Source organism: Dipodomys ordii, unplaced genomic scaffold (genome assembly GCF_000151885.1).
Source record: "Dipodomys ordii isolate 6190 unplaced genomic scaffold, Dord_2.0 Scaffold44, whole genome shotgun sequence".
In the NCBI taxonomy this organism is placed as follows: Eukaryota; Metazoa; Chordata; class Mammalia; order Rodentia; family Heteromyidae; genus Dipodomys; species Dipodomys ordii.
In genome coordinates, this window is record NW_012267260.1 from 5093755 (window position 1) to 5105346 (window position 11592).

Consider the following 11592-nt stretch of genomic DNA (forward strand, 5'->3'; position numbering starts at 1 on the left):
TTGGTCTCCAAAGCAAACACACAAACCAACAGACACAGATTATCCAGTCATGCTAGGTAAAGTGACCTCTTACAGATATACATACCGTGATGTTGTCGCTGCCATTTATTAGGCAAGGAAAGCCTTCTCCAGTGAGGGTTTGTTAGTAAGTATTTCTTTGCCAGAAATGTGTGGTTTTACCAAATGTTTTCTCGGAATCTACTAAAGCAACCTGAAGATTTTCCTTCTCATTGAATTTATTAACACAGATTCTTAATAGATTGATCCTATTGACATGTGTGTACATTCCTGGGGCATGCACTGCTCTTTTAGAATTAAACTTTCCACAAAACAATCTACCAGTGGAGGAAAGAAGAAGTAGAGGAAGAGGAGAATGAAGAAAGAGAAAGTACCTTCTACTAACAAGCGCAGAACAAGCTGCAGGAGGTCAAGATTGGCAGATCTGTTTTCTAGTACAGAAAGCAAATGATAAGCAAAGTTTAAATCATAGGCTATAGAGTGACAGAGACTAGATGTGGGTGGTGGCTCATAGCTGAAGTCCAGCACTTGAGAGGCTGAGTCGGGAGGATAGCAAGTTTGACTGTGTCCTCTTCCCCTTCCCCTCCCCCAAACAGTTAGGCTATGGCAGAACAGACTCGTGGTATGAAGACAGCTAGAATATAGAGTTCACATTTGTTGTTTGAACCAAGGCAGAAGCATGTAGGTAGATGCTTAACGCAATGGGTTGGAAGCCAAGCAAATATATAAGAAGAAAGGCAGTAAGTAGAAGACAGTGAACTATGGAGTGAAATTAGCATCTGTGGTGTGCAAGGGACACAAGGTAGCACACGCTGCGCCAGGCTTTCTTCCAGTGTATGATTTTATATGAGTCTTTGGGATTCTTGTTTAATCCACCTGGATAACTGAGCCCAGTCATAAATTCGCTTGTTTTCATTTCTCCCATTATGCTCTCACCCATTCTTGATGGAGAGTCATTCACAATGAATAATTGCACATCCAATGCCTAGCAGGTGCTTCCTTAAGATGCTTGAAATGGAATAGAGGTGAGCATGGAGGAAAACAGACAGAAATTTTCACATTTCTTGGAAGAGTCAGCGTATGATAAGTGCTCACTCAGAGTGATCTAGATTAATGAGAGAAAACTGACACGTGGAAGAGAAAAATGCTGATGGGTTGTTCTTTGGGCACTGCCAAGCAGACTTGAGGGCTGCAAATATTTCCAGCCCATCAGAACAATTAAGGAGGTTTTTATTCAAGCCTAGCACAACTCAGCTTTAAGGCTGCGCCTGGTATGACTCACTGGAGAAGAATGTAGCTGAAATGACAGGTTTTATTCGGGCGGGCATTTCATACCAGTACAGGGGAGAATCTTCCTCAGGCCTTTAAGTGAGATGACCCAGAAAGTTACCATTCTTGTTGTGGCACTGCCATCATGTGGCAGATATCAAAACTGCAGGTGTCCATGCTGTTTTCACAGAAAGAAACTTCTCAGGCCATGTGCTTTCACCCTGAGAGCTCCCAGTATGTACAAGCTGGTCCTCATTGAGTGAAGACTTCCCAAATAACTAACTGCGGGAGAGTTCTCCATAAGAGGACAACACGGCCAAAGCTATGCAAGAGCAACTCTGTTGATACCCTAATAAAGAAGGCTTGTTTTTACAAATGGGTGGCAGTAGAAAAAAAAATCTTTTTATGAAGAAACTACATCAGAAAGCACTTTGGGAGGCATTAGAGGGAAAACTGCTAAAAGGATTCCAGCGGTAAGAGGATGTGTATGTGAACATGTGTGTGTGTGTGTGTGTGTGTGTGTGAGAGAGAGAGAGAGAGAGAGAGAGAGAGAGAGAGAGAGAGAGAGAGCCCAGATGCCCTACAATAGAGTGGATCCAAAACACTGTGGTTCCTATATACAAGGGAATTTCACACAGCCATTAGAAAGAATAATATTATGTCATTTGCAGAGAAATGGATGGAACTTGAACAAATTATGTTACATGAAATAAAATTTGCTTACCTAATTTGTTTTCTCTTATATGTGGAAGCTATACCTAAAATACACCTGGATATGATCAATTATGCAGGACTCTAGACTGTGAGGCCAAAGGAGGATACTCTCAGGGGAGGAAGACAAAGGCACTATGCCTGTGCGCAGAAAACAATATTCACCAAAATGAATCCCAGGAAATGGATGCAAGAGGTTTTGCTCTTTGTTGTTGTTTATGATTTCTTTTCTTTTTGTCTTGTTGTTCATTTATCTGTCTTTGGGAGGGTAAGGGGGTCAAGGTGAACAAATGTAGCAGTGATACTCACTAGACACTAGGTTGAAAGTGAACTGTACAATATGTGGGTGGGGATGGGAGGGAAAAACTGGGAGAGAGCAAGGGAAGGGTGACATTGGCCAAAAAGAAATGTAGTCTTTATTTATTTGACTTATGTAACTATAATCCTTCCATACATCATCTTCATAATAACAATTAAAATTTTTAAATACAACAACCCTCTCCCCCCTCAAAAAAAACCAAATATCTATTTCCCCAGTTCTAACATCCTAAGACCACCAGCTAAATAGAAAGGATTGGAATCCAAAGTGATTATCAGTGTACAGCTGGCTATACATTGAACTTTTACAAAGAAAATTATGGGGTGTGGCTTACTCAAACAACATTATAGTTATAGTTAAAGAGAAATATTGTCATTCCTCCTTGCTAGGTTATTAGATAAGTCAAAGGAACAAGAAAGAAATCAGCAGTTCTTGATTTTGTCTACATGTGAACTGGCTTTGAAATTCTAATTTTAAATATCCGAATGCTCAGGTTACATTCTCAACCACTTAAATCCAAATTTCTGGTTATAAATTCCAGGACATGAAAAATGTTAAGCTCCTCCCACTGAATGACTCGGCCCTGGGGAACCAGAAGCTTCCTGTGCTACTGATCAAGCCTTAAGTCATAATCAAACAGAAGAGGGCGCAATCACACACAGGAAGGATCTTCCTTCCTTCTGTAATCACTTCTCTCCTGCCTTTAGTTGTCATTAACCAGTGATAATCATCCCCTTAGGGTTTATTGGAGCTTCCTGCAAGTTTCTGATTTCTGAATCATTGACCCACTATCCATTTGAGATATATAAGGCATGATCCACTGTTATTAATTGTATCTTCATCCTCTCACATATCTGGTACACAGAAAATACTCAGGAAATATGAAACGAATGGTCTTCCTGCAGACAGCATTCCACTGACTGTGTCTGAATACTGTAAATTTGATTTGTGAGGGAAAGGGCAGGAGGGGGTGGAGGGAAGGGAGCTCTCTGAACCAGTGAGTGGTCTAGAATAGGGAGCAGTTTACCTGAAATCCCCAGATCACAGACAGCTAAATTGATCGTCATTATCTCAGCAGGTCTCAGCTTCTTCTTTCGTCTAGAAGACATATAAAGGACATACCCATTTCCAAATGTGGACAGAATCCCTACAAAGAAAAACAAAAAAGAATTCCCATTGTTAAAAACTAGAATTCGAGTTCACTCAGATACGAAACTTCTCAATTTCAAAAATGGACACCTTCGGTTTAGAGGGTAATGAGAGGACTCTAGATAAAAATCTAAATTAAGAAGATGAGATTTTAAAAAGGATGAATTGTGAGTGACAGTCAAGGGATGGATTGCCTTGGAACTGACAGGAACTGAACTTACCCAGAAAAAGGAACCACTAACTTCCCAGTGAGGCTCATGAGGATACGGGAATCCCAATGGTCAGTTCTTGTACCGGCCCCCAGACTGGAGTATTTGCCTCCGCCATTTTCATAGATCATTAGCCTTATAGAATTCCCTCCCTCTTACAAGTGGGGTCAGGCCCTTGGTCCTTGGTAAATGCTAAAGATGAAGCCCACCAGCAGAGGTGACTTCGGCCGGGGAGCAGACAAGGCTGGTGTGATCCCCGGCATGGGAGGGGCCGTTTCCCGGACTCAAGTCTCAGGACTTTGACCCCTGAGGAGATAGGCATGCTGGATATCTGGCAGACAGGACAGCCTTTGGCTGCTATTGGACTAGATATCAAGGGTGGGTAGGTGATGATTGGTCACATGGGAACTGCCCCTCCCACCAAAGGGGAGAGAAAGTGTCCCTCACCCCACGAAACCTATCAACAATAGCATCTATGTGCTCCCACTTTTTCAATATTATTTTTATCAATGACTAATTGCCTTTGGTATGACAATGAAACTGTTCACAAAGCTTCTACAAACCCAGTTTAAATCCAATTTTTTAAAAAAGACCCAATCCCTACTGACTGTATTTAAGAAAAGAATACACCTACTTCCAAAGCTTAACATGTAGAGTAGATTTCCTCAGGAATTCTTGCTTCATAGTGTAGCTGTGTGTAAATGAGAATCTGGTACAGCTGCCTTTAGTAGTAAGGAATAAGGAGAGTATTAACAGGAGAAACCCAGATTTTTCTACTGATAATTTCTATTTTAATTTCTCCACCACAATTCATTGGGGGGGGAGGGGAGCCGGGGGGTGCGAGGAAAGGAAAGGCAAGTCTGATGGTGTGAAACCACCAGAAACCGGCTTCATCTGGCTCCTAGGAAACCTGACTCCCTGGAGGCAAGGCTGCTTCTTGCTCTCTTAAAGTCCCTTTTGCTTTCTTAAAGCAGAAGAGGAGGGAAATAGAGGCAATTATGGAGTCCGGAAGCAAACCAACTAACATGAAATTCATGTTTCATTGAAGGAAACCATCTAGCGAGGCACACTGGGAAAATGAAGTGTGTCATTAAATAATTCCGTCTAGGTTGTATTCAACAAAGAGATTAAGAAGATGAGGTCCATCATAGGCATTCAATATATATAAATATAAGGCTCATTTAACCACCCTTTATCTGGATATCTTTTTGAGACTATTTGTTTTCCTACTTTTCTTTCCTTGAGTTTTTTTTCTTATCGCCACTTCACAGGGTTTCACCCAGTGCCCAAAGCAACTCTCTATTAAGATGTTATATGATTATGTAAAAATTCCACAGGCAACCTGGCTTGTAGATGACCATTAAGAGAAAGCAAATTTATCTCACAAGGCTAGTGTAGCAAGATTGAGAAGATAGAGTCGGAGATGGGGAGGGAGATATTTTGAAAATTGTAAAAGTTTGGATCCTTGGGGCTGGGAAGGTGGCTCAGTGGTACAGCACTTGCTTTGCATGCATGAGGCCCTAGGTTCGATTCCTCAGCACCACATAAGCAGAAAAAAAAAGCTAGAAGTGGTACTGTGGCTCAAGTGGTAGAGCGCTAGCCTTGAGCTGAAGAGCTGAGGGACAGCGCCGAGGCCCAGAGTTCAGCCCCAACAACTGGCAAAAAAAAAAAAGTTTGGATGGATCCTTTTTACCAGTACAAAAACATCTCACATAGAGGCTGTTAATAAACTGGGCAATCGATGTATCAGAGTGGAGGTGGGAAACGAGTCTCTATTTTATTTCTCCTGCATTCCAAATTCAGGTTTATATTCTCATTCTCTGATTTTCCACTTCTGGTGAAGGTCACTAAGAACTTTATTCCTTCCATATTATCTCCTTAAAAGGAATCTAGTGAGGAGCCAGTGGCTCACGCCAGTAATCCTAACTACTCAGGAAGCTGAGATCTGCAGGTGCAAGCTCAAAGCCAGCCTGGGCAGAAAGTCTGTAAGACTTTTATCTGAAGATATTTAACCACCAAAAAGTGAAGTAGAGCTGTGGTTCAAGTGGTAGAGTGCCAGCCTTGAGTGAAAGTGCTGAGAGACAGCACCCAGGCCCTGAGTTCCAGCTCCAGTACTGGCACACACACACACACACACACACACACACACACACACACACAGAATTACACATTTACGCAAGCTCATCTATACTAAGAGAAGGTGACTAGCAGACATGGGGTCAAAACCAAGACCTAGAAGAATTTGAATTCAACCAACAACCCTCCAGATGACCTGGCCTCACTCTATTCCTTTCTTGTATTTGACTCCACCCCCAGCTTCCTGCGTCTCCTGATGCTCTTTTTAGACCTGATTTTCTAGATTTGTCTTAGCATACAAGCATTTGAATATAATCATGATTTCCTTTCTAACTGCCATGTGCACCAAGAAATTCTCCTGATTTCCTCCACCTACCCACTCTGCTTGCCTCGCTTGCTGTAGTCCATCCCTCCTGGTAGAATGGAGAATGGAATGATAGCTCACCCTGTGTTGCATTGTTTGACACATTCTGACAGGTGAAACACGATACTTTTTGATGAATTCTTTGCAATTAAATGTAACTTATAAGATGACTGTTTGTCTGCCTTTTTCTGATTATCAAAAGTACTTGAGTTGAATAAAATTGCAGTGTAGATGTTATGACACAATGGTCTCCATTCCAGCATTCTAATTATTGCTCCATTCCCAGCAATTTCATGGTGGCAAAGAAGGGTTGCTCTGTATATATTTATATTTGAATTAAATTGAAGTTCAATTAGTAAAAAGCTAACTAACAAGAATGACAGTCACCCAGGGAATGGCTGGGAAATTTCTCATTCAATCTCAAAGATTCCTTTGGCCTCAAGCACTGACCATAAAAGGATCTCAACGATTTTCTGATGAGTTTTATTATTTTCTAACTTCAGGAAATAAATGAAACTCTTTGTCAGTAATCCATAAATGAAAGAAACAAAACAGAAAAGTGGAAGGAACAAGGAAGGGAAGAAAAGACAGAGACAAAGGAGAGAGAAAGATAGGATGAGAAAGAGAGAGAAAAAGAGGCTTGACTCAACATCTGAAAAGATTAAAGGCAGACCAACCTAAAGATATAACCCACCTGTATTCTGGTCACCCAAATTTAAAATACCAACTTCAAACTTTAAAAACACGAAAGTATTGTAGTTAAATCTTAAATGTCTCCACATGACATAGAAGGCAAACCAGAAAAGTGGACTATCGTAAATATTTCAAGCAAAGTGAGAGGGTACGGGCAAGTTAATTTTAACTAATTAATACTTAATTTAATATGAGCTAGCCCAAATATGTGTGTGTTCAACCGGTAAACAATTTCTTTTAGCAAGGAGATGTCTTAAGCCTGACACTTTTTCCTGATCCTAAGATGTCAGAATATGGTGGGTTTTCATGCCGCAGCACCGGTCTACTTGGAAGACACGGGTGCATGAGTTCAAGGGCCATCATGAGCAGTACTTTAAGCAAATGCAGCAAGTGCATCCCTCTGTGAGTTCTACGCAGAAATCTTTGCACCCTGGATTGACTTCCACTGACAAATCAGACTTTGTTTCTTTTTTTCAGCTCTCCTCAATGGCAAGGCTCTGCGGATACGGGGCAGCGTTACTTTTGGACAGAGGAAATGCAGCACATGTCTACAGTTAGTATTTCACTGGGACAGAGTTTCCTGGATTAGGAGAGGAGGAAGCTGAGCTTGATGATGTCCAGGGTCCATTCTGACTCTAAAAACCATAGAACTAAATCAAAAGCATTTTCCACCAGCAAGCTATCATCGTTTTTACTTTGTATTCCAACAAGAACCCTACTGGTAAAATAATCAACATGCATGCACTGTCAGGATGATTGTGCTATAGAAAGTTCTTTGACTCCATAGAACATCTGTCCCCAAGAATGATAATAATGGTCATTTCTATGATAGTTATGGAATGCCAGAACGCCGCGCCATCTTCCCAACTCTTCGGCTCCACTAAAAAAACAAAAACAAAAAAACACACTCATGCACGTGTTACAGAACATTTGTGCAAAATCAACATCTCCGCCTGGGCATTTTCTAAGAACAGCCTTGACACAGGAGAACGGAGGGAGCTTACCAATGATGGTGAGGTAGAAGCCAGCCACTATATCTGCTTCCCAGGAAAGTTTAGAAGTAAAGGGGTCCTCCTCTGGCAGGTAGTGTGGAAGGCCCTGGCCCTGGGTCCCAGCAGTGTGGTTGAAGGCCATGTTGTCCACTAGCCACCAGGCGGAGTCTACAAAGCAAATCAGACCTGACTAAGTAAGCTCGTATGATCATCATCCTCCCTTCTCCAAATAAATACATAAACAAAGAAGGCAAGTTCGCAGAGTCCTACATGACTCTCTGCTCCATCGCTGGTGAAGGCCTGAGCATGTTTCTTTGAAGATCCACACACACCAAAGGAAGCTCAAAGTGACGTCATACCTCCCTTAAGCGAATAAGAGACTGAAAGCCAGACAGTTGAACTGCCTCTCAATTTCTACCTGCAGCTAGGCAAACAAAAATGCAGTGTTGAATCTAGACATTGCATAGATTATTTTCAATCTGTCAGAGTATTTTCTGACGATCCACATGGCCAAGAAGCACCATTTCGCCACTCCGTGAGCTTGAATGCTTTGCCGATGGAGGAAACAGCTCTAAGGAAGCCCACAGAAAGATGGACAACCACTTCAACAACTGAAGCTAATGAGCTGAGGTGATTGGCAAGGTTATGCTGAAACTTGGGGCCACTTAGAAAAGAATTTAACCTTGCCTGTGACAGGCTAGACTTACAAAAGCAAGAATGGTTCTCGGGTTTCCTCAAGCAGGAAGCAGCTTCATTATTTCCTCCTACCACTCACTTTATAGACAAAACCCCCAGCTTTGTGTACTGGTTTACAAGAAACCTTTGGTGGGTGCCCCGAACAAATAAAAGTCACACGATATCCCTCAGTATGAGACTGAGGAGTGGTTTGTTTTCCCTGCTGTTAGACTGATGGTTGTCATTTTGGAGAAATAGTAATGAAGATGTGTTCAGCCATGCTGACCTTGCTCCTTGGGACCAGGACCAGCAGATGTCGCTGTCGGGCGCTCGGGGAAGCCACCTGGAGGTAGCCAGGAGGCCTGCAATCATAGCAGGGCCCTGGGGCCCTGTGTGCTGTGCCTCAGGGCTGCCCACCAGCCATGGGCAGACATCAAGGGATGCAACTCAGTGTCTCCAAAGGAGACAGACTAAAGCCTTAGCTACCTGGGTGTTTACAGCTCACACTGCACTTTTCAACAGACGGGGCCTACACCTACATCCAAGTACACTTAGAGGACACTGGTCGCTGTGGTTAATACTTGTTCATGTGCCCACTCCCTGTGAGCCACAGGAAACCACACTGAAAGCCCTGGCTGCCCATGCCCCTCTGCCTCAAGCTCAACTCAAAGTGAAAGCTCACCTTCCCCTCCCACCTCTGACTCCCCACTCCCCCTTACTGGCAGACTCTCATCCCATGCACCTGCCTAGTCCTCGCTTCCCATGGGGCACAGGCTCACAAGATAAGGACTTGAGTCCGTTTTCAGACTTGAGTCTGACCTTGAGCACATCTCTTAAACTCTTGGGTGTATCTACAACCACTCTTGGTTATTCTTCCCCGTCGCTCTTACCTCTTCACATAGAGACACAGGACAATGGATGGGAAAGAAAATTGTAAATCAAGGGAGGGGTGCCCTTTCTAGCTTTTACATACAGGGAAATTTATTTCCCCCATATTTGGCAAGCCACAAGAACAGCCATTGTATAACAAATTTTCTCAGAGTCTAATCTGAAACAAATGTGTGTGTGTGTGTGTGTATGTGTGTGTAAATTCAAATAGTTGTCAAATCTACAAACACAGAACTATGAGGACAGAACTATGAGGTAGGTTGTAAAATGTATACCATGTTATTTAGACTTAAGGAGCACAAGTATTCATTTCAAACAAATGAGAAAAGATACAACTAATAGTCCAGAAAATTAATAATGATAGAAATATATACAAAAATATACAAATATGACAATAAAATATTATCATACTTGGTTGTAGGCCATAATTTTCTTAAGGGAATAATTGAGAAAATTGCTAGGGGTGTGTGTGTGTGTGTGTGTGTGTGTGTGTGTGTGTGTGTGTAAAAATATCTTCAACACTATAATTGCACATTTAAAATTAAGGAATAACTGAGGCCTTACTGGACCCAAATCCTCATGATCAGACTGAAGGTACTTAGAACATGTTGCTCAGCAGACATGGTCCCCTCCAAAGACAAAATAAACTCAAGTCCATATCAAGAAAAAGAGCCCAATTCTGTTTACCTTTACTGACTCATAAAATTATTCTCAAAAATATTTGGGGGGGAAAATCCCATAGCATTTTCCTTGGACCCATAGCATTTTCTCTGTTTGGTGTGGTCTGGTGTGGTCTGGTGTGGTCTGGTTTGGTCTGGTCTTGGGCCAGTACTGGGGCATGCATTCAGGCTCTCTCACTCTGAGCTTGCTTTTCTGCTCAAGGCTTTTCTGCACTGGGGCTTCTTATTTGTGGAGGAAGATCGTGGATAATGAAGGCATTCTCCAATCATTTCACGTTAGTTTCATGATATTAATTGCCTACCTTTATAATAAAAGATTTGTTCCACATCTGTGCTCCACGTCTCACGCCAGCACTGGTCTAGGTACACATTAGCTATAGCCTGAGGGCCCAGTGAACAAACACCCTGAGTGTTTTTCCCTTCAGTAACTGTGTTTTCTCTTGCTCACAAAGTACTCTGTAAACTCAATACCCGTCAGATACTCTCCTCATGATGACCTTTTTCCAGATTCAGATGCTTAATTTGTATTAATCCACAATAAGACTATTAATGTGCTATATTATGTATATATATTATAGATCATATCTGTAGTACAGTGAAAATATTTGGGATACATGAAGATGCTATGTTTCTTTTGCATAACAAAACCAATCTAAAAGCACCTGGACATGCAAAGCGGTAATAACGAAGCAAAATAAAGTGTTTAAGGGCTTGAATATCCTAATCGGTCTTGCAGACAAGTAGCCGTTATCTATTATCTAGTGTTAATGAGATCTTTGTCTTCTCTACAGGAAAAATGTTCACAGCCACAAAGAAAACCGGCAATTAGCAGAGTCTGGCAGTTGAACAGAATTGCATATACACACTTCTGGTTCAACAAGACACTAGAAAAGAAGATAAGAGTAGAATTTTTTTTGAACCCACTTAACTAAAAGTATAGTAGCAAATATGGAAAGGAAGGAAAGAAGGAAGAAGAAAGGGAAGAAAGAAAAAAGGAAAGGAAAAAAAAGAAGAGAAGAAAAATATTTCCCCACATAACCAAGGCAACACAATGATCAATATATTCGATATCTTCTAAGCCATGGGGGAGGGGAGCGGGGGGAAGAGAGCAGCATTATCTGCTGAGAATAACAACCTACCTGTGAATTTACTCCTAACCAGTACAACTTGAAGCAAGCTGTTCAGGGTAAGGTCATGGAACATCAGTAGCAATAGAGAAATGTGCTCCAATGTGTTTTAGATTGTTAATGTTAATTCTTTTAAAATGTCAACTGAGTTTCTACTGTCCTTTATTCATCTTCTCCTCTGAAATTCTGAGTGATAAATTTCAAAGGAAACCCACCTCATCTCTCGCCTACTTCTGAGATACAAATTGTATGCCACAATTCATAGTTTGGTCGTCCGCCCTCAATCTCCTTGCTCATAGAACACGAGAGACGCTTCACCTGGGTATCAGACCATGCAGCCTACCTCTGGTGTGTACCCTCTGCTTTTCCCCCAGGAAACTTTGCATTCATCAAAGGTACCTTCCCAAAGAATCCATCACTAC

At 41.8% G+C, this 11592-nt stretch overlaps 1 protein-coding gene across 1 annotated transcript in view; it reads right to left on the reverse strand.

Annotated features, from left to right (window-relative positions):
* Opn5 (opsin 5) overlaps nt 1-7978 on the reverse strand; it is a 61016-nt gene extending 53038 nt beyond the window's left edge. The window contains 2 exon segments of the mRNA XM_013019074.1: nt 3345-3464; nt 7813-7978. Of these exon segments, the coding sequence (XP_012874528.1) occupies nt 3345-3464; nt 7813-7942 (250 nt within the window). The 5' untranslated portion in view covers nt 7943-7978.
* Between the last annotated feature and the right edge of the window lie 3614 nt (nt 7979-11592).